This window comes from Ascidiella aspersa, chromosome 4 (assembly GCF_963924565.1).
Source record: "Ascidiella aspersa chromosome 4, kaAscAspe10.2, whole genome shotgun sequence".
Lineage (NCBI taxonomy): Eukaryota > Metazoa > Chordata > Ascidiacea > Phlebobranchia > Ascidiidae > Ascidiella > Ascidiella aspersa.
Window position 1 is genome coordinate 17,758,436 of NC_139450.1, and position 22,596 is coordinate 17,781,031.

At 33.8% G+C, this 22,596-nt stretch overlaps 1 protein-coding gene across 1 annotated transcript; it reads right to left on the reverse strand.

The window, feature by feature from the left end:
- Positions 1 to 1,590: 1,590 nt before the first annotated feature.
- LOC146148483 (microtubule-associated protein RP/EB family member 1-like) lies at positions 1,591 to 21,573 on the reverse strand. The gene is made up of 7 exons (XM_083388593.1): positions 21,361 to 21,573; positions 21,169 to 21,275; positions 17,913 to 18,005; positions 16,153 to 16,273; positions 13,565 to 13,713; positions 5,636 to 5,806; positions 1,591 to 2,409 (listed from the first exon to the last, which is right to left on the reverse strand). Exons 1-7 carry the CDS (start codon positions 21,521 to 21,523, stop codon positions 2,338 to 2,340), a joined length of 876 nt encoding a protein of 291 aa, XP_083244719.1. The 5' UTR covers positions 21,524 to 21,573; the 3' UTR covers positions 1,591 to 2,337.
- Between the last annotated feature and the right edge of the window lie 1,023 nt (positions 21,574 to 22,596).

Consider the following 22,596-nt stretch of genomic DNA (forward strand, 5'->3'; position numbering starts at 1 on the left):
AAATACTTACAAATTAATTTGGGCGCATCTTGTACGCCCTTTGTAATCTACGTGAACTGACCAATAAGCGAACACAAAAAATATTTATAATTCTTTTTTTCTAAAAAAACGACCAGGGCTGCGGAGTCGGACTCGGGACTCAAGTAAGACCACGTAAAACTACCCGAGTCCCGGGTCCGACATGCGCAGTACCAAATTTTAAAACTGATATGGCCGCCAACTGGAAATTGTAAAGGTGGAATAGCATTTGGTGAAATATTTTCCAACAATGTATTGTGAGTGAATGAATTATACGATAGCCCTATAGGTGGATCGTTGAATATTTACGTTATTTTAGTTAGGTACGTAAATTGGCGGAATACAGGCTGTAGAGTCAGGGCCGGACCCATGACTCGACAAAATCGCACATTTGACCAAAGTCGGACTCGGGTTTAAATATTTGGCCGGAGTCGGACTCGGGTTATTTTTAACCGACTCCGCAGCCTTGGTTTTGACAGACTTGCAGAAAGTCTGGGGCGGATCCAGGATTGTTTTAGTAAATTCATAGGACTGAAATTAATTGCTTTGGATCTAAACTGGGCAAACTACGGCACGCCAAGCAGCATATATATAGTCATTTACAATAAAACTTTTTAGGCAAAAATAAACCTAAACAATTTTTTCTTGATTTTAGAAAATTTTATTGAATATTTTACTCTAGTAAGACATCCCCACCTATTAATATACTCTTACCAGCTTGTCTAAACAAGGATATTGAAATATTCTTTTAAAAGGAATCACCCGTTGTATTATGTGTATTGGAGATCACCTTTTTGACACGGCCCGACAAGACATTTTTTGTTTCTTATGTGGCCCGCTGTCAATAATAATGGCCCAACCCTAGTTTGGATGATGTTGAAGGTTGTAGAGAGAGGGTAAACTTCAGTTAGGCGCAGTTTGATCTGAGTACATTTTTAGGTTGCGTATTCCGATAACTTAGTCGCCGTTTCAGATTAAGAAATGCATTCTTGTAGTTTTGGATGACCTTGATAGCGAAGTCCGTCTGTGGTAGGCCTAATCTTCTTTGGACACCAACAAATGCTTACAGGTAAAATTTCAACTTTAATAGGATTTTCTATTCAATTATTTTTTTACATTATAACTTTTGTGGTTCAAGGTACATTTAAAAGTCAGTTTAAAAAAGGTTCCTCGCAGTCGCTACGAAACTTCATACCGGGATTTAGTTTCATGGTCAAAAGCACGTCTTAAAATGCCTTTGACTACATTTTGCAAGAAATATTTTCTGCTAAAATTAATAAATATGTGGATTGAAGACTACATATTGTCTATATTGAGCATTCTCAGAGTGGGGTCGTCAATCAGGTAGCCTAGTTCCAGGGATTTTTCGCGTAATAAACAATGTAAATCTTACCAAAACCTAATTCAGAATAGTAAAGTTAATAACTTAAAGTACCTAACATATGTGTAGCCATTATTTGGTTATAACTGTTTCTTGGGCCTTTTGTGCGCTAATCTTTTAATTTCATATTCTTTTTATAATATGGAACTTGGGGAGTACAAAGTTGAAAGGATATAGCCTACAATGCAAAACAATACAAGAACAAAAAATACATTAAAGTAGTTTTTTTTTTAACTTCTTTAAACAAATTTTGTATTTTACATTATTTGCAACAGTGTTATAACAAAACACGAAGTTATACCATGCGACGAATTCAAGAGAAAATTTGAGTTAGCAACAAAGGAGTAACAAGAAAACATACGGCAACTTAAAAGGAAATGATGCAGATTAAAGATGATCATTTAGCAGTATTTGAAAATCTAGGAACTGCAATGCAAAGTTGTTTTTTACCACACGTCTTTACTTCTTACATGTATTAGATAGTATTCACTTCACAAAAGCTACTCTTTTCATAGAGGGCAAACAGACAAAAGTATTGAAGTGTAGTACGGAATTTTTGCACATTGAAGTTTTTAAACACAACAGGTAACAATGCATACATTTACATACAAACGAATAACATGGATTTTGAAAGTTATTTTGGTAGATCTTACAATGCTTGAGCATAACTGTAAGCACTTAAATATTAGACAAACAATTGAGAAGGCAAAAATGTAGGTATTCTATTACTATCCAATACTTTGTGCTAGAACATGACATTTAAATAAAATGTGTTTGCTTTGCTGTAATGTAAGGTAATGCAATGCTAGCATGCTGCATTTGTGACAGAGAAAAAAACACTATATCGACCATCAAAGAATCCCTAGAGACTTGTAATATGCTAAGGGAAATTGATTAAGGGGACAACCAAACAGGCAATTGGAGATTGTCACTTAAAATCAGTACTCATCCTGTTCTTGTCCACCAATGCCATTCGGCTCAACTTCATCTTCAGGAGCCTCAAATCCATCCTAGCATGAAATTGTGTCAATACAGACTTTAAACATAGCATTACCAATAGTTTTTGAATTGAGGCTGTTGATATATTTTATACAAACACTTAAAAAACACAGATTGTCTAGAGAAAACAAAATTTCAAAAGCATACATATTGGTAGTGCACTCAGTACTTTTTTGTTTTTCAGTACTTTTGTAGGTTTTTCTTTTTATATTTAAGTTTATGAACAGATTTATATTTATTATTCCTTTTGTCAGTAGTTTCAATGTTGTTTGTAACAAACATTGTATTGCAAAAATTTAAAGCTTAAACAACATCTGACCTCGATGAGCAGGATTGTTTAGATAACCTCTAATCTGTTAAAGATAACAAAACGTCTGGAATTTCTGAAAACAATATGATGACTAATTCTTTTTAAAAGACTAGTGTAATGTTAAGTACTGCTACTTAATAAAAGCTAAAACTGCACATCACAAACTACTAATTTTATTATTAAATTTTATAAAAAGTATTTTACTCTGAAACTGTTCAAACTATCTATTAAAATCATCACAAATGGTTTTGGATACAAGTGTACTTTAAAAGGCACTAACTTAATACAAAACAAAATGCAACTTACTAAAACCAACAATTAACTGCTAACTGCAGAATTATACCAATCTTTCCTTTTAAATCAATTGCTTAGATTTTCACTGCACAAAAAATAGTCTTCCACTAGTTTAAAAACATGAAACACTGCTTTTATTTTCTATATCTCTCAAACAGAAAACTCTTTTGCACTTGAATCACCAATTGAAACCTCAGACATTTCACGAGAAACTATGTCTTGTGCACTAGACTCAGATTCCCCTATAGAAACTATTCCTTTGAAATTCAACTCAGAATCACCATCAGCAAGATATGAACGAAAAGCTGGATCTGTTTCTATACTCCAGTGACCCTTTAAAAATATTCAAAGGTTTTTTAACATATATGCAAATATTGCAAAATCATTTTGTAAGAGTGAAATTTAACAAAGACTTATACTTTGTATAATCATTCGCTCTTAGGCACATTCCTGACTTCAAATTTTATGAAATTTGAGTTGCAAATAAGTTAAGTGTCAAATATTTTTTCCGTCAAGCAAAATATAAAAAAACATACTTAGTAATAATTAAGCCCATATAAAAGTAGCTAACAATTTGATCGTTTTGAATAACTCATTATTAATTTAGCACATCCATAATGGTACAATTGTCACATTTCAACAACATTTGTTGGGCTGTTTTGTACAAAAATTGACTTTTTAGCACGTTTTTTTGAACTTTAGATAAGTAATTGAACTAATTGCAAAGACTAAATGCACCATTTTATTGATTTAATGTCATGTGTGCTGCATCTACTTTATTTTACATTTTTAAGCCATTTTTTGTATAAAACAGCCCAACAAAAAATCAAACTTTTATACAATGACTACTAACTTTTAAACCGTAAAACAGGTTTATTTATAGCTTATATTCAATTGCAAAGTAATGCAAAAAAGTAAAAAAAATATTTTTTTCCGGGAGGATAAATTATTTTTTCCAAAATTTCAGCCTAAATCTGAATTTTTGAATTGACATAGCACGGTTAATACTGAACCAAAAGTGCTTAAGATTTCGTTTGTGTGGTTTTAGACACAACCTAACAATTCCAGGGGGTCCCCACTGAAATTTGACAAAAAAGTGTTTTTTTGAACAACCTTAATAAGTTTTTATACTGCTAAGCAAGGTTGCCAGCGCTAGGTTTTTATGTATAGGTATAGGTTCATAGGCTTTTGATAAAGACATGTTTTCAACAGCTTTGTATAACGTAAAATATATATACAAAAGGGCATGTAAAAAACAAGTGACAACATTTTACATTTTTATTATTTTTAAAGTAAAAATTGTTTTTCATGGTGGTAAAAACTTTTACTAAACATTAATGTACCCCGGTACTTTGTAATATATATGAAGGTAGTTCTGGGTTACCAACTAAGAAATTTCTTTAGCGACAGGTTTTTTATCGAAAACTTTTTACAAGCTAGCAAAATTTTAGAGTTTTATTTCAGGAGTTATTACCTATATTTCCCTATGTTTATCTGTAATATTTTTAAGCTAAAGGTACTGTTTTTCAAAATGCGGTCAAGCACAAATAAAAGGTGCCAAAATTATTTAGTATAAAGTAAGTATGATTTTATTTTATTTGTGTTATCCAAGACCAAGATCATCTAAAATTGTAGATGCAAAGCAATAACCAATTCTCATTAAATTTAATAAAAAACATTTCTGCAATATTTCTTGTTTTCTCATAATGTAAGTTTGGCACCAGTTCACTTCAAAGGTTTATATTGCAATACCTCTATTTTTTAGAAAAAATAAAAATTAATATTGGAAAAACTTTAGGGAGTATACTTTGTCTTATAAAGGCTACCAGGAGGAATTCGACAGAACAAATTGGGGACCATTGGTTAAACAATACTTTGCATGAACATACATAAAAACCCTCCTTTGTTCTTCAAATTGGTGATTCTGATATAAATATTTCTCCAGGCTAAAGCTATAATTCTTGTTTGTTTACATTTTTTTTCTGTATCTATTAAATCAGCTATGTTCTGGTCTAAACTTGTAGGATCCTGCCTGCTTCATACAGGGCTTGGATCTGATTTTATACTAGGCAGCCTGTTGTATGCCAGATTTGGTGTCAGTATGAATACACAGTTGTTTTTTGTGTATAAATCAAATACATTCATAATAATAAGTGGCAATGTACATGTTAGGAACCTAAACGGAACATTTAATTAGAGTTTTTAGAAAATATAATTACTATAAAAAAATAGTTGCAATGTATTAACAATCTGTCTTTTGGTAGGTGTGCCACTAAAAATATTGACAATAATAAATAAAAACAAATTCTCTTCAACAAAATTTGCCAGGAACACTAAACACGGATCTGTTGATTATCTTCAGTACAAAGAGAGTGGCCCAAATAATAGATAAAAGATTCATTCAAATTTGCCAGTTTACCAGTTTAAACATACTAACTAGGGGGCAGCTTAGAAAAATGCCTTCTAATTGTACAAAAATTCTTCTATTTAAATGTAACGACCCAAAATTTAGTTAAAATCTGTTTGATTATGGAAAATCACCGGAAGTACACAACAATTATTATTCTGATTAACACTGCAAACAAATGTGTATTGATATAAAATAAGTACATTGTGTTAGACTGCTCACTTACCTCTGTAGCATAGAGGATTTCAGTAATTTTCTGGCATAAAGTTGTAATATTTTCATTTCCAGTGTCTTGTGCTTCCATGTCTTGGCAAATAACTTCAATGTCACGTAATTTACCAAAGTAAAAATCTCTTTCTTTTTCCAAGGCTTCCACAGTAGTCTGTAGGTCTTTAGCCTGAATAATATCACATACTGGTCAAACTCAAAAATTTACGAGCATAAGAAAAAATTCAGGGTTGATATTGAACAAAAATTTAAGACAAAATAACATTCGCAAAACATGTCAACATCTCAACAATCAAACAAATATTTTAAAATACAATTAAAAAAAAACACTGCCCTCTATAACTGCATGCAAGCAAAACTTAATTTTATTTTATAACCTAAAATTGTTGGTGTTTAACATTAATTTTTCACACATTAACCAAGAAGACCGCCCTAATCTGTAAAATCAATTAATTTTTGCTAGGGGTACTCGCCAATCAGGAGCGAAATCATTGGCATTGGTGAGTGGGCAAATGCAATACCCCAACCCTGTTAATTATAAACTATACACAATACAGGCAATGTATAAAAGACTTCCATTACAACAAAAGTCTACCATCTTGTTAAGCTTGATTTATATATGGGGATATTGTTTTTATTTAGAAAATTTGTTGTCATTAAAGTAATACAATCTTTCTCCAATTGGATCAAAGTCTAAAAGGTCTCAGCTAGGCCATTATATTTTTCAATTGTCAATTTCTTTGTTAAAACCATTTTTTTAGAATAACAGCGTAATTGAAAATGGCTCAAATATCATGAATATTGAACACAATAAAGTGTATTAAAAAATACTTCAAAAATTCGATAAAACAAGCGTTAACCTCGCTTATGGTAATATTTGAATTTGGACTGCTAAACTTTAAATTACTTTGTTTTGTAAGACATAATGGAGAAGTGTGAAGCACAATAAAATGCATTCAAATAAAAGAAGTGGTGATACTTTCATTGTTGATAGTTGAGGTGTAGGCATGGACCCTTTGGACTAAAAAGATTTCGTAAAACGCAACATTAGAGTTGTTCAGATTTAACTTTTTTTTCGAAAATTCATGCTTCCTGCATGATTTCCCATTATCTGTCACAAAAAAATAGGCTATGCAAAAATAAATTGAAGCAAGACCCCCCAAGTTTATTTTACAACATCCGAGAGATTCCCAACGTTATTCCGCTTTGTTCGTTTGTCAACTAGGCATGCATTATGACCAAGTTTTCGGCAGACAGTAAAATCAGTTAAGACGGAAAAAAGTTTTATTTAGGTTTGTCTTTTTTTTTGCAACAGCGTTTGTAATGCCTTCACTGCTGTAGTTTGAGGTATTTCTACTACCAAATCTTACTTTACCAGTTGTCGGCTATATTGATTATAACGCATTCTAAAGTTAATCAAATACTTGGTCACACTTCTGACGAACAACAACAAAGGCTTTTAAATGGCATATAACTGCTGCTGGCTGTTGTAGCGACTGTGCAATGTCATAACAAAGAAATAATTGTTAAGTCAGTATAGAATTCTGGTTTGTACTGTGAAGTTATCTTAAAATGTTTAAATTCAGATTTTTTACAGCGTTTACTGTTCTTAGTTTCTAGAACAGTTTACGATTTTAACATTTTATGCATTCGAAGTTAGGTTTAGGATTTTCAGTAGCGTGTAACTAACTCTATGTGTATTTTTCTAGCAGTTTAATTAATAAACAATGAGTTCTCCCAAAAAAAACCTAGGCTTCGATCTGATGCTAGCTATTTTCTAGTTGGTTGTTCCAACCCATCTATTAGTGGAAGTAAGTTGCCAACTCTTCGACAAGTTATGCAGTACATTCTGTATTTAAAAGAAGCTTCTCCCTCAATGTCAAACAAAGAACACATATCGCAAGCTGTAGATCAAGTAATTGTGTTTTGGAAGATGGCAGGCATCAAAACAATTACAAAGACCAATGCAAGTGCAAAGCTAAAAAAATCTTGGGATGCTTGGTATTCACTGAAAGCTAGCCAAAAAAGGGAAAACGACCCAGGTGAAAAGAGAAGTAAGTTTAAGATCATTCTTGGATAAATTGTGGGATATTGGTGCACCAAATGCAATTGCTTTGATAAAATCTGATCATTTTTTGTCAGCTGAGAAGAAGATGACATTGCCTTTTATCGCGACCAACAACTGCACAGATTCGGAACCATGAGTGGAAACGACAAAGTTCTCCGTGCTCAAGTAGAACATCGTGCAATTCGTGGGCAGCGAGAGCAGGTTTTGCAAAAACTGACAGAAGAGGAAGACAGCAATTCTGAAACGCTTTTATTTTCTCCAGAAAGTGATGAAAGTTTTTCCAGTGGTTCTGGGACCTCCAGAATGCAACAAACATCACCTCTGAGTGAACATGTGATATTACAAGCACCAAGGAATATACTTGACAGTCCTGAAGTAACAAAAGTATTAGACAGGCTGAAAATTACTGACAACTCTGCAACAATGCTGCTGTCATCTTTCATTAAATCATGTGGGGGTGACTTAAATGATTTTGTTTTATCTAGATCAACAACACATAGGCTCAGGCTTGCAAACAGATTCAAAATATCACAAATAATTTTGGACGAAGTTTCTGCAAATCCACCAAAGCATGTTGCAATTCATTGGGATGGGAAGTTGACTAAAGATCGCTTTGGAAACAAGTTCGAGACTCTTGCAATAATTGCTTCTGGACAACCTGGTTACCCGAATGGAAAGTTATTAGGTTTTCAACAATTGCAAAGTGCAACAGGTCGATGTCAAGCGGAAGCCACCTTGGAAATGATAATGTTATGGAAACTCACTAAACATGTGCGACCATTGGTGTTTGACACTACAGCAAGCAATAGTGGATGGAAAAATGGCGCTGCTAAACTATTAGAAGAAAACATCAGAAGAAAACTCCTTTATAATAATGCATGCCGCCATTGCATTTATGAACTGGTTGTTAATGCAGTTTGGAAAATCATCTTCGGGAAAGAAACGACTGGCTCAGAAAATATTTTTTTTACAAATTTCAAGACTAAATGGAAGAACAAAACAAAGCAATTTAAAACCTTACACAATTTTTCCATTGACTGGATAAAAGAAAGAGTTTTAGAAGTTGTCGAGGATATAATTGACAAGGAAAAACACACCAAACTCTTTTCAAGAGGAGACTACAAAGAATGTGCGGAAAATACTTTGGCCATACTAGGTGCCACAATACAAAGTAAAGTCTCCCATCCCCAACAAGGCGCAGCACACAGTGCAAGGTGGATGGGGCAAGTTTTGTATTGCCAAAAAATGTTTATGTGGTCTGAACAGATGGGTTATGATGCTATTTTTGTAGAAAAACTTCAAAGGTTCAACTAATTTTTAGCATTGTTCTATGTTCCATTTTGGCTTAAAGCTAGCATTGGGAGTAATGCACCAATCAATGACCTAAAGTTTCTCCATTTAATGCTAGCATACACTGCAATTGATAAGGAAGTTGGTGAGGCTGCCTTTAATAAGCTTCATCGTCACCATTGGTATCTTGTTGAAGAAACTGTCATATTTTTGTTGTTTAGTGATACCCCACAAATGAGCAATGATAAGAAGGCAGCCATTGCGCAAAAACTTCTTGCAACTGCAAAACCGTATGAGTTTCACCAAGGAATTCCGGTTTTGCATCATACTATCAACAGTTATACCACTTTAGAGAATTTGGTTTGGCCAGATTCCTGGTTTATTTTTACACTACTTAATCAAGAATGTGATTGGCTGAAGCATTCTCCTCATTTATGGTCCTCATATTATGGCTACAATGAATTAAAGGCGTTCGTCTGTACTGTGAAAGTTGTGAATGATGTCACAGAAAGAGGGGTAAAAATTAAACACTGATCATGCTGCAATATTAACCGATAATCCTCAGCACCGTGCAAGCTTACTACAGGCAGTTAAAGATCACAGGCGATTATATCCAGATTTTCTAAAAAAAACCTTGGCTAAAAAATGATAAAAGGTTTTTATTGATGTTTCCTTACAATTACAACTGTGACATTGTAATAGTTTTGTTGTCTCCCTTCTTCCACTGTTGAATAAAATACTTTGCTTTTCATAATAAACAATTGGTTAAAAAATATAATTATTGCATATATGTGATAAATTAAATAAAACCTCCAAAATGGGTAGAGTAAGGTTTTAGGGGCTTAAATTTTTCATTTTCATTTTAATTTACATAAAAATGGAAAATAAATTTGTGATGCTTATTGCCATTGTATAATACAAAAATTACAAGGTTTCTGTGTTTTTGAAGAAAAACGTACAGTATCGTGTATGGGGAAGTCCCAGATTTTAGCAATTTTAGTGTAGTAACTTTGGGGCGTCTGCGGAGCTGTTACGTGTTTATCAACACTTAAACACCCAAATTAATTATTTGCCATAAAATTCCCCTAAATTTGGTCCAATTGTTTTGAAAACTTATGAAACGCAACATACTAAATGTATAAATAAGATTTGAGGAAAGTGAGAATTTTTTGGCATTCATGCATTGTTAAAATATCAAAGAAATATGAGGAATGGCTTGTGTAAAGTTTGTAAGAGAGCATATATAAATGAATGATTAATTATTTAAACAGGCTGAATTGCTGAAAGGATATTTTTATATTGTTGAATTACATAAAAGAGGTGTTTAAATTTTATACAAAATATATGTTCTAAGGTATAAAAAACGTTGCACAGTCGTCAGCAAACTGTGGGCTGCAGCCCAAAAGTAAGTGGCCTTATTGCAATTTTGGGTTGGTTCTTGGTTGGTCTTGGGTTATTTATAATATATTTTATTTATATTATGTGGTGGTAAGCAGTGGACAGCCATACATTGCTGTACTGTATTCAAAAAAGATGGTATAGTCAATAAATCACAGGGCCCCAAAACTATACTTTTACCAAATATCATGAGGTCACAAAACTACTTTTTTAGGTTTAACTATGTAAATATTTTTTTGTCATGCAAATAAATCTATTTTTTAGTCCAAAGGAACTCTCCATTTATAGCATGTTGGGTCATGTGACTTGTAAAACTTACTAACTAATTTGTAGGAAATATACACTATATTTATACTGTTGTTTCAAGCAATATTCACATTTAGCTTTGCATGATTAACTGGATTTCTGCTACATATTAGAGCAGGGGTGGGCAACAAAAGGCCGGACTCGGCCCGCGACTGGAGTTTGAGCGGCCCCAGACAGTTCACGGTCTTACATGATAATGTGGTCCACAGCCACATACTGCCACAAAACCCCACTACTTGCGTACTACGTCAAATAATAGTGATTGTTAGTTATTCTTTAGTTCTTTGTTTTCTTTGTGTTTTTAGATTCTTTGTTTTGGGTTAAACTTATATTTAAAATTTACAAGTTATATTTTCCCATGGATTTGCCTAGAAACGTAAGTTTGACAATGAGTGCCGCGAATTTAACCAGGATTGGACGCCAAATACATATTTTTATTGAAGTCTGCAAGAATCAGAATTTTCTTCCGAATAACAAAATCTGCCTAAATCCGCATGGTGAAAATATTTGACATTTGTGCATCCTTTTTAGATGTTGGCCGCTTTTCGTTATTTTTTTGTTTTACTTGACGCTTATTACAATACAGTTAAAAGACACAAAGTGTAGGACTTGACATCCGGGTGGCCGTAAAGTAGAGATCCTGCAGTGTGGCGTAACACTTATACATCAATGATAAAGAAAGTTTGGATGTAGCGAAATATATTTATCTTATAACATCGAAACAAACTAATATTCGGTTTACTAAGTTCTGTAATTGGTTCATTAATTAGGTCGGGAAGAAAGCAGTATGTTTGATGTGCAATAAAAGTGTTGCCGTGTTTAAAAGAGTACAACATTAGCCGCCATTATGCAACAAAACATGCAAGCTTTGGCAGAACTTAATCCAGCCCGCCAATGTTACGTGTTTATCAACACTTAAACACCCAAATTGATTAATTGCGATAAGCCAAATCTTAGAGTTCATTAAGTGATTTTACGATGTGATAAATAGGGTTTTAGATTACGCGTTTCAGCTTTCGTTTGCCAAATATGTTTTCAGTTAAAGTTTTCCGTATTGTTGTGTGTAAAATTCCTAAGTTTTTCTGCTTTAGTTCACCTCGTTTCAAACTTGACATGTAACCTTTAATCTCGTAATCTATAAATGTCAGTCTTGCGGGTGGTTTTCTCACGTTCTGCAAAACAAGCCACTTGTTTCGCTGGCGTCTGACTCCCGCTGCAAATTGGCCTTAGAATGGCCGCTGTAATGCCTAGCCATGTTTTCAGAGTGCCGGCCAGTCTTATCGGCCAAATATGACGTAACTTTCGTGTTCTTTTTCTTCCTACGTATTGGCTATATACATGTCGCTTCTTAACGGCTTTGAGCTTTTCTCTAGAGAAGTCTTTTGCGAAGTTTTAGCCGACAGTCGCTGCAATAGGCGGTGGCTGTCTGTCTCACTTTAACTTGAAAATAACGTTCACTAATGCTATTTGATAACGTTTTAATTCGTTGTAACAATATACTTTTGATTGGAATTTTAGTTGTGGTTATGACAGGTAGCATATCTGACCAGAAACCTTTGCAAACAACAAGAACTCGCGCGGTTGCGACCCGCCGGGCAACTGTATGGGGTCAGGGGCCAGGCCCCAGTGCACAGGTCGCGGCGGGGTGCGCAACACCAAGTACTTCATTTTCCCATATCTGGCCCGCCGGCCCCGCAAGAAATTTTTTAAATTTTCGTGAACCTTCACAAATAAAAATCGTTTCACCTGCGCCTGTATCATTTGCAAAAGTATCAGTGACATATAATGTAAAATAATGTTTGCTTTTTTGTAATTACTAGGACAGTGGTCGGCAAACTATGGGTCGCGGCCCAAATGTGACCTCCCACAAGTTATTTCGTGTTATTAGTTCTATCGTGTATGCATGGGCCATGTGATAGCTAAACATTCATTATACTGTAGTTGGTGTGGCTAAGAGATTTTATTTTCTCAATTGTTGCATCCCCCATAAAACCTATACTTTTACCCAAGTTTAACTATATAAATAAAGAAAATTAAACTTTTATCCTTTTTAATTAATTCTATTCAGCCCAATGGAGCCTTGCATACTACGGCTTGTGGTGCCATGTGAATGTGATTCATAAATTCTATCAAAATGCAATTTCTGTTAAATTAGATTTGAAATGTCCTTATTTGGAGCAATATAGGAGTCTCTTTTGTATGCTTAAAGCAGTAGTTTTCAACCTATGGGTCGCATCCCAAAAATGGGTCACTGTTTGATTTGGTTGGGTCGCTGACTGCAGTAATTCACATGTTTATACTAATTGGGATTGTTTCTGAGCAAGATTTCTCAATTAAGAAAGGAAGCAATACAAATAATATATAGTTATTAAAATTGGAAATTCTTTATGCTAATGCCTAGTTTTTCTTCGCTTACAAGCAAAAAACAATTGGGTTGCCAAAACTTAGTCGTCATACTTGCACTTTATATTTGGGTCGCCGAGAAAAAAGGTTAAGAAACACTGGCTTAAACTATTGTGCATCCTTTAACCAAAAATCACAGATCCACTTCTTTTTTTGTGTTTTCGCATTGGTCCTGGATGTGCATTCACATAGTTGGCCTTCAATAGCTCTTGAACGAGTATTTTGGGCGGCCACAAAAATGTTTGCCGACCACTGTACTATGTTAACCTTATAAATGGCCCCCTTGAAACCCAAAAAGTTTATTAAACCTCATCATTTCATAGAATTGATAAATAATAACTCAAAAGCATGGACACTGGACAGTGGTAGTTTGCAGGTTTAAAATAAACACATTTGTAATAATGGAATTATGCATCCCTTAGGCACCAACAGCACAACAAAAAAAATGTAATAAATTATTACCTGCTCATTCATTTCAGCTACTTGTGCTCTTAGGGTAAGAACCTCAGTATGACTGACAGTTGAAGCAGTTGAAGTATTTGAAGAGACTCGCTGTGGGGGAGCAGCAGTGTTGGCTGATGGCTGACGAGAACCAACTGTTGATCTTGAATCTAAAACATGTCATTTTGTATTTTTGTATTGTTTTAATATTGTTGCCATGCAACTTCCACCACCCATCCACTCCATGTGTTTCAACAAAATAAAAAAATAAGGGAACAAAAAATACCCGTGAACTCAAAAGAAAGAAACACATACACAAGAATATTAGTTCACACAAAAATAAAGTGTGAGAAATATGTGTCTCAAAAAATAGTGTTTTATAGCAACTTATCCACCCTCTAGTGATATGCTGTTTAAATCTGTTGCTTGGCCATTGGTTAGAGTTGATGGAGATTCATCCTTTGACGAAGTTGATAGCTTTCGAATTGGTTTGACTTTTAAAAAATGAGGGTATTTTAAATAATATAGGATATATGTAAACATATCTATAAATAAAGTGTATCTTTACCTAAATCACAACTAAATTAGTTTATTTAAGATAATTTCAAAAAATAATATATTAAGGTGGAATGCAACAACAGGATGAAAGAAAGATCTTTGATGAATTATGTTTTCTATTACTCTGAAACAATTAAAAAAAAAAAGAAAAATAATAATGTATCTCTGCGGATCCCACCTTACAACTTTAGTTTATGTGCTGATGGTATAATTACAAAGGTCAGGTTGCTTCTTGTCTTTATCATTTTATTTGCAAAAAAATGGTTGTTTTAATATTGTTTGAGTTTCTTTAAAAAGTGAATCTAGGTTTTTTATGTACTTTGTTGATATTATTTTGGGATGTCTTCAATATTTGAACACGGTTTACATAGATGTAACGAGCTGAGTTAAACAGTGGCATTAGTAACAGTGTTTGCAATAATTTGCATGTACCAGAGAATATACAAGAAAAATTATGCCTGGTCATAAACAGTTACAATCGATTTCTAAAGAAATAATAGCTACTAAGTGAGTTTTACTTAGTAAAACTTATATTGTAATCTATATAATTCATTAAATTTTTTTTAATATATTGCTCCATGTGCATGTATAAATTATAGCTATTTTAGTTGTAAAAAATATTATAAAATAACTACATTATATACACTTCAGTGGGTAGCCTTAAAGGTAGAGAGATGCTTATTACATATTTTATTACTATACCAATATGCAATATTTTGAGCAAAAAATACCAAAATTTCATTCAATACTATGATCAAATAACAAAATTATTATCCAATTGAATTTTAAAAAGTACAAGGATATTAATTTCTACTGTATTAGACTGAAATTTGCTTTTAATTGGAAAACCTACTTCCTTTAGATTTTATTGAAATATTTTCTTAAAACTGTAACTTTTAAAGTGGAATGATGACAAAACATGGCTGTAATGCACAATCAATTTGGACTCCACGCCGATACCATTCAAGTATAGAACAAGTATCGATACTACCACTTGACACCAGGTATAAGCCAGGTATTAAGCTTTACTACAATTAGTAACTAGAAAATCTGAGAAGTTGATCCATAAATGTAAATGTAATATAGTCGTTTGACATTAAATCATTAAAGTGGTGCATGGCAACAAAATGTTTGCTCCTCTGATCCCTACTTGTAACCTAATTTCATTGAACCATAGTTTGTGAAAGTCTGATCTAAACAATTATATGAACTGATCGCAGCTAGAAAAGAAGTTTATACTTAACAGGTTGTTTATAATGACCAAACAGATGGACAACGGAATAAATACACAAGATCTGATGTAATCTTTCGATGCTTACATCAGGTTTAACTCTTACTTCTCCAAAACTGTTGTTGTGGATAAAAGTGCTGTTTTTGCCAAAACAGTTGCTTTTTTTCTTTCAGATAATGCAAATAGTCCACTAAAACAAGCTTTTTTGACAAAACTAGGTGGTATAGTCTCTCTAGCTACATATACATAACTTCTAATTTTAAAATTTTAAACAATTGTAGAAATGATGCAGTACCAAATACACGCTAGTTTAAACTGAATTCAAACGCACACTTGCCTGGTCAATTAATCTGTAATCGATCAAATTTCAAGAGAAAAGTTTAACACGTGACTGTACTACAGAATTCAGGACTAGCTATGTTTGAAGTCTTTCTTATACTTTTATACGAAAAAAGTTTGTCCTTTTTGTATCATCACTGTTTAATGCTTACATGCCTATCCTTTGGCTATTCTTCAATTAGAAGCTAATCAGTGTATCCATGTTGCTGCACTCCACTATAATATTTTCAATAGTTGTGCTGTTTTACCATTAAATCAATAATATTTCAATATTGTAGAAAACAAATTTTACAAGGTTGCACAATATGTTATGTGAACTGGTCAGAATTTCAAACAAGACACTTTAAGTATTTTTCTTACACCTATAATTCAATACCATAAAATTAGATACACATTTATGGTTGACAAATCACAACTTTTTAAATTGGTGAGCTGATAAATATTTCATGACTACAGAAGGCGCAGAAGCAGACACACTTACTAGAGGCCATTGCTTTTTTAGGGTTTCCCATTCTGTTGGCTGGAGTTCGAGCTGAAGCACCTTTACCTGCTCCTCCTACAGTGACACCATCTCTTGCAGCTACTGGATCATAGTCATAACCCTGGAAAGTGAAACACCCTACTTTACATAAAGTCTTCTTGCTTCTTTTTTGACTAACATGATCTGTTATGCAGTCAAATGATGTACTGCAAAGAATACAAAGTTATTATTGACATAACAATTCTTGACAATTACATTGTGCATAACTCCATACCTCGCTGAACATTGGCCGAAAGTTGACCTTAAGTAACACCATAGCGCATTTTGTCGACGGCCAGCACGTTTTACAACGCTATGTTACTTTTGCAACTTAACGCATTTAGGGAAATTGCGAACTCCACACCAGACATTACATGTTAGCCGCTCGCCCAATAACGCTTGATTAACACTTAACTGCAAATTGGCCGCAGCGACAGGCCAACTTACCACACGCGTTTGTGCAATTAGGCGCAACAATCCACGGTAAAACATTAAATTATATCGGTTCCAATTACCCGAAATAAATGGCAGAATTGGATTCGAAAAACAGGGCCAAATGCTAAAGAGTTTATTGTGTAGTGTTGCACTGTACTTAGTACACTATATTAGCAAAATATGAAGTTTTGGCAACAACATGGACATGTTTTACAGTTTACACATCTGCTTCAAACGGCAATTGTTAAGAATTTTAAACATTTGGGAGTAATTTTTTAGAACAATATACACATGTTAGCAAATTATTTTGCAATTTACTGTAGAGCAGGGGTTCCCAAACTTGTTACAATCTCGTACCACTTGGGCGCTCTGTACTGTCACGCGTACCACTTTAGCAGAAAAATAATTTAATTGAATCATATTTTTATCTATTTTTAGCTTACAACTAGCATTATTCAACGCTATTTGAAGCTTAAGGCTTAAGCTATAAAACAGTAGATTATATCTATCAAGAGCAATCATTTGACATAAATAACGCCCACAGTCTCACAGCGTTGTACGCTTTACATTGAGCAACTGTGCTCCTTGTCAAAAATTGACACGGCGTGTATTTTGAAGATTGCGTTGTTTCGAAACAACAGGTATAGTTACGTAACAATAAGAATGGGCTTCGGGGGGGGGATTTTTTTATGTAAACAAAACCAGACAAACAAAATATAAAGTTTTGAATCCAGGGTTTTGTGAAAAAAACGGAAGCTACTCGCGTACCACTAGTGGATCACGTACCACAGGTTGGGAACACCTGCTGTCGGGTATATTAGGAATAATTCCTCCCCCAAACAAAATAAAGGATAAATAATTTACTAAAAATATACTAGGATTCAAAACCTCAAAAGTTCTAGAATCCCCTATGATTCTACTTTGAACAGCCCTACCCACTACATAAAACCACTACAAAACAGTGGTAGATTCAGGATATTTGATTTTTTTGAGGTGAAATATGAGACGCACCTTGCTGCTCAAAACACTGCCATGCCATAATGTAAAACATACTATAAATCAAAGAATATACGCACAAAACGCGAATATTTTTTCATTACATATATATATAGTTAAAGTTGGCAAAAATATTGTTCGACAGAACCTCGGGACCACATTTGGCATGTGGGCCTTTTCAAGCTGAGCCAATTTAAAAATTCTATGCCACATCAACTATCACAAATCAGCAACAATCATTTTTATGACATATGTATATAACCAAAATTATGATATATGTACTATATAACCTGGTAGTTGGCATCAAAAAATTTCTTAAACCATTGAAGAAATTCAAAATTGTCCTGAAATCTTCCTTTCACAAGTCGTTCCACCGGAATAACCTGAAAACAAACATAATACACAAACAATAATTGAGAGAAATTCCAATGAAGTAATTTTTATACCAATGGCTCACCACTTACAGTAGAAGCTCATACACAGCCGAGCACTAATTGAAGATACATCATAAAAAAACAGGGTCAGATTCCATGTATATATTAGAAGCATTAAATTTTATTTTTAGATAGCTCACAAAGGCATGTCACACTACAACGTCATGTAAAAAAGAAACTTCGAGAAACCTTCCTGGGACTTCTTGTTACGTGCTTAATTAGCACTACAAAATTATCACCGGTTGCTAATTACGCCGACTGTAAATTCTAACATTCATTATTAATTTTGCGCCTTTGTTCTTAAATGTAGGGCTAGGAATTAGGTTTTCGCATTTCGAGACATGTATAATTGTATATTAACGTAATATTCTTGTGCGCTGTGGTGTTCGCCGTTAATTGGACTTTAGACATGTTTTTTCCTGTCTCCAAACATTTCTGCAAATCTCACAATCATTTATCGCTTGTTTTCCGGCGCGGTTTAACTTCTCACTAAAAGGTCCGCCCAATGTTATCTTTCCACGAAACGGCCGCCCTGTAAGGCAGGCCTGGGGTTTCCGGGAGCGCGTCGGTTCCCGTGAAAAGGAGTTTTGTTTTGGCGTATATTACGAGCGGCTCACCGCCTACAGCGGAGAGAGACGTCTGGGTGTAGCCTTGTGAAATTAGCGAGTAAAACTTTAAGTTTCATTATGCTCTGTCTGTCGCCTTTGTAAGTAATTGTGTGTGTCTAAGTGTCATTATTGTTTGTGGTGTGGAAATATTCTACTCTTGCAACCAATACATCTGTACATTGGGTTTTCTTGTTGTGGTCTTTAATAAGTTCTCTTTGGTAGGTTATTTATTGCCCGAAAATTAAGGACTCACAGCGACTTTACAGGAGGCCTAGGTAATTTTCTAGAATTACTAGTAAAGTCGTTACACTTCTCCAGTGATTAAACCTTGCATAAATGTGCAACTCAAATCAAGTACAAGAAAAGACATGCTTAAGATAGTATTAAAATGTTTATGTTGGGTGATCGATTTATCCATAGATGTTGCACTGATATCTAGTGTTTTTTATGAAAAATATTATTAACAGGGGCAGATCTAGGATTTTTGCTTGTGCGGAGTTATAAAAGATTTCAGTTACAGGGTTGGCCTTAAGCACTCGCCCGCTCGCCAATGTGAGTGCAAATCGCTCCTGGCGAGTGCTGATTGACACCCACTCGCCCGACTGGCGAGTGGCTTCGGTGAGAAATTTAATTAGTCGGTGTAGAACAACTTGTGTTAAGCACCACTACTCAAATACATTCAACACTACACAAATAAGGTTAATCGAAGGTCAGTTCAAAGCAATGATCGTAATAAAGACCCTTTGTCCCGTGTTATAATTGTAATAAAGACTCTTTGTCCCGTTTTAAGAAATTTTTTTTTTTACCGGCAAACAATTAAAGATGTCATTGCTGCAGTGGCAGATAGTTATGCGGTTTATTGTTTAACTTGAACGTTGTTAATTTTTAAATGTTTAGCCCGGTCGTTGACGCCTTTGGGAAAGTTTATTGGACTTGCGATCTACCCAGTAATAAGAATTTTACTTTACTATATTTATTGAATTGTGTTGCAGTATTTTAAAATATCGCGAACTTGTGTAACTACAGCTGAGAATTAGCAATTAGTCTTCGTTAATATGTTGTTGCGATCTTTTAAAGATTATAGCGGTCAACCAAGCCAAAGCTTAAAAAACCACTCTCTGTGAATATTTTATATCGCAATTATGTTAAGATACGAATCGAAACCATTGCGGACGCCCTTGGAAAATTATAACGATGTTCAACCAGTAACTATAGTGTTAGGCGAAATGTGGTGTTTTGTTTGTGGCGCGAAGCAACCTGCTGTGAAACGTCCTTCAAACATAGAACAACCAGAACTAGAAAAAAAGAGAGCACGAGGATTTTTAGAAAAATGGAATTTTTAGAAATCTTTTTAAATAAATTTAAAAAGCTATTTGTTATCCAGCAATCTGGTGTGCAATAAGTTGATATAATTATACAACTAAAGTTAAGATTCACACAACTGAATGGCAGCAGTGAAATCAAGCAAAAGTTTACAAGAAGCATAAAACACATATATATATACAATATACATCATATTTATTGTATTTTAAAAGTTAGCTAGGTAGTACTCAGAACTAAGAGCTTTATAGGATCTGACCAACTCCGGTAATTAACCGTGTTGCACTGGGTTTGCCTATTTTTTAACAACTTGCATTTGCTAAAATTATAACACAGCTTTTCTGCCATTTTTATATTATAATCACCAAATGTTTTAATCACTAAAGAGAAAAATTGGTGCCCACAAACAGTTATTTTTTATCCGGTAACGTTAATAAATCAAAAAAACAGTTCTTTATGTTGCATGAGCCGTTTTTATTCAAACAGATTAAACAATTTCAGGAGTCACTTTACTTCGCCAATACAGTTCATCTCCACCGAAAGTATTTATGAAGTCAGCCAAATACCTAACGGCCACAAAATTTGAATATTATTTTTTTATGGTTTGACAATTTTCTTGTTTTCTGTATGCTGAACAATTTTAACAACCAGTACCGCCAATGGTCATTACATTTCCATAAGAATGAAAAATGCTATATGTTAGCAAGACAAACAAAATATTAGGCATGGCAGTCATGGGCCGCCACAAAAATAGAATGGCTAAATGTATGTGAGTAACAAACGAATGGGTTAAAGTCAATTTCCAGCAAGTGGTTAGTAAATTTGGCTCTCAGTCTGTAACTGGTTAGCAGCCATACCTGGCTTATTACTATATTTCCTATAATAAAACGTTCAAGATTTTTAGGACTGCATCAATTCGAACTTTTTTTTGTAAACTGTCTAATTGCATTACATATTACATCTGAAAACTTTATCATAAAACTTTTTTGTACATGTAGTCGACCAAATACGCTAACATTTTGAAAGGAACTGTCAGTAAAATTTCTCTGCAACCCTTAATAAAAGATCCTTTGAAACAAAAAACAACTTTATAACCAAAAAGGCTTTTAAAAATTACTCCCGACAGTTTAAAACTATTCTATTAAAAATAGTAAAAATATAATTATAAATGGAGTGGTACTTACTTTATCGACACCAGTTTTTTTAAAAACTTCTTGAAGTATTTTGAAGTTTGAAATATATTCATGTTCAAGTTTAGAGTTCCATTTCACTCTCTTCATTGGCACTTTTCCTGTAAAAAATCATACATTCAATTGAAATTAAAAGTGTTTTATTTTAATTAAACAAAAATCTCATCTAAAAAAGGATATACATACTGTCGAAAAGCATATGCATGAATTGACAGTAAACTGCTCCATTACAAAGTTCTTCAATCTTTTTAATATTCAACTGAAGACTGTCATTAACCCAGTTGACAAGCTCATGTCGACTCAGGTTTTCTGATGTAACAGAGGTTGAAGTGACATTTACAGCAGTCATGTTATATGAATATTAACACTGTTTATTTTGGGCCTAAACTTATAAAATAATAATCTACAGATGAAATAGTGTACAATTTGGCATTAGCTTTATATAAAATAGCATAATCAAAATTTTTCACAGTGTCTATTCTAGATTGTGGCTTTTATCAGGCCTTTTCAGTGTATTTAACCACAACACATATTCAATCAAATATATTTTAAGCACAAATTGGAAGGATCACTCCGCACTACAGTTGGCAAAAATTGATTTTGTTGTGCCATTTTGAAAAACCCAGGGGGTATCCATTTAAATAAACTATATTTTTTCTGTTTTACATAAGGTAACTGAAACAAAAAATATTTTGAACAATATGCGAATCTCTGTTATGTGCCTAATTTGTTACTTGAAAATTAGTGCAAACTTAAATAAATAAAAATAAATGTTACTGTGACTCCTGAAAAAATTGGCGCCTTTGGTGCAACTCTTATTTTCAAATGTGCTAACTATATAGGAAAATAACCTGGCCTGAATATCAATTTTAATCCAAACAGGCACAGATATTGCACTAAGGAAAAATGAAAGTAACTAATTTTTGTTATGTTGATTATTGCATTGTTGCAACTTTGATTTTGGTTTATGTAACAGTGTAAAAGTCAATCTGTAAAGAATGGCAGATTTCGACGAGATCTTGCGAAACTTGTCCGAAAAAAATCTGGGTGACTGGGTGCAACTAAGGTCAAACAGGTGCACCTCTGGCGCACTTTATGATTTTCCGATGCACTCTGTATTGCATACATTGCAATGTAACCGTATGCCGCAAAAGCTTTTCACACATTTGGCTGCAGTTCATATTTTTTGGGGTGCCCTTTTAAAAGGTGGAAAAAACTTGTGGGTGCACTTGCCATACTTTCCACAGTGGTATAAGAGTAAAATAACAGATATGGGCGCCTGCAGGCTGTACTTACTTTTGCACCTACTTATGTATTTGGTAATGTCACAACAATTTTAACTTCTTTAAACACTATTTCCTTGTTAACTGCCTTGCTAATCATTAAAATATTTCCAAAAAATTTGGTGCACTGATTTAATAA

Bases quoted from the DNA above. Each gene is read 5' to 3' on its own strand.
- LOC146148483 (XM_083388593.1), bottom strand. From the start codon at position 21,523: ATGACTGCTGTAAATGTCACTTCAACCTCTGTTACATCAGAAAACCTG. The intron at 21,276-21,360 runs GTATGTATATCC...GATTTTTTACAG, and splicing joins CATGCATATGCTTTTCGACA to GAAAAGTGCCAATGAAGAGA. The intron at 2,410-5,635 runs GTAAGTGAGCAG...ATTTCATGCTAG, and splicing joins AAATCCTCTATGCTACAGAG to GATGGATTTGAGGCTCCTGA.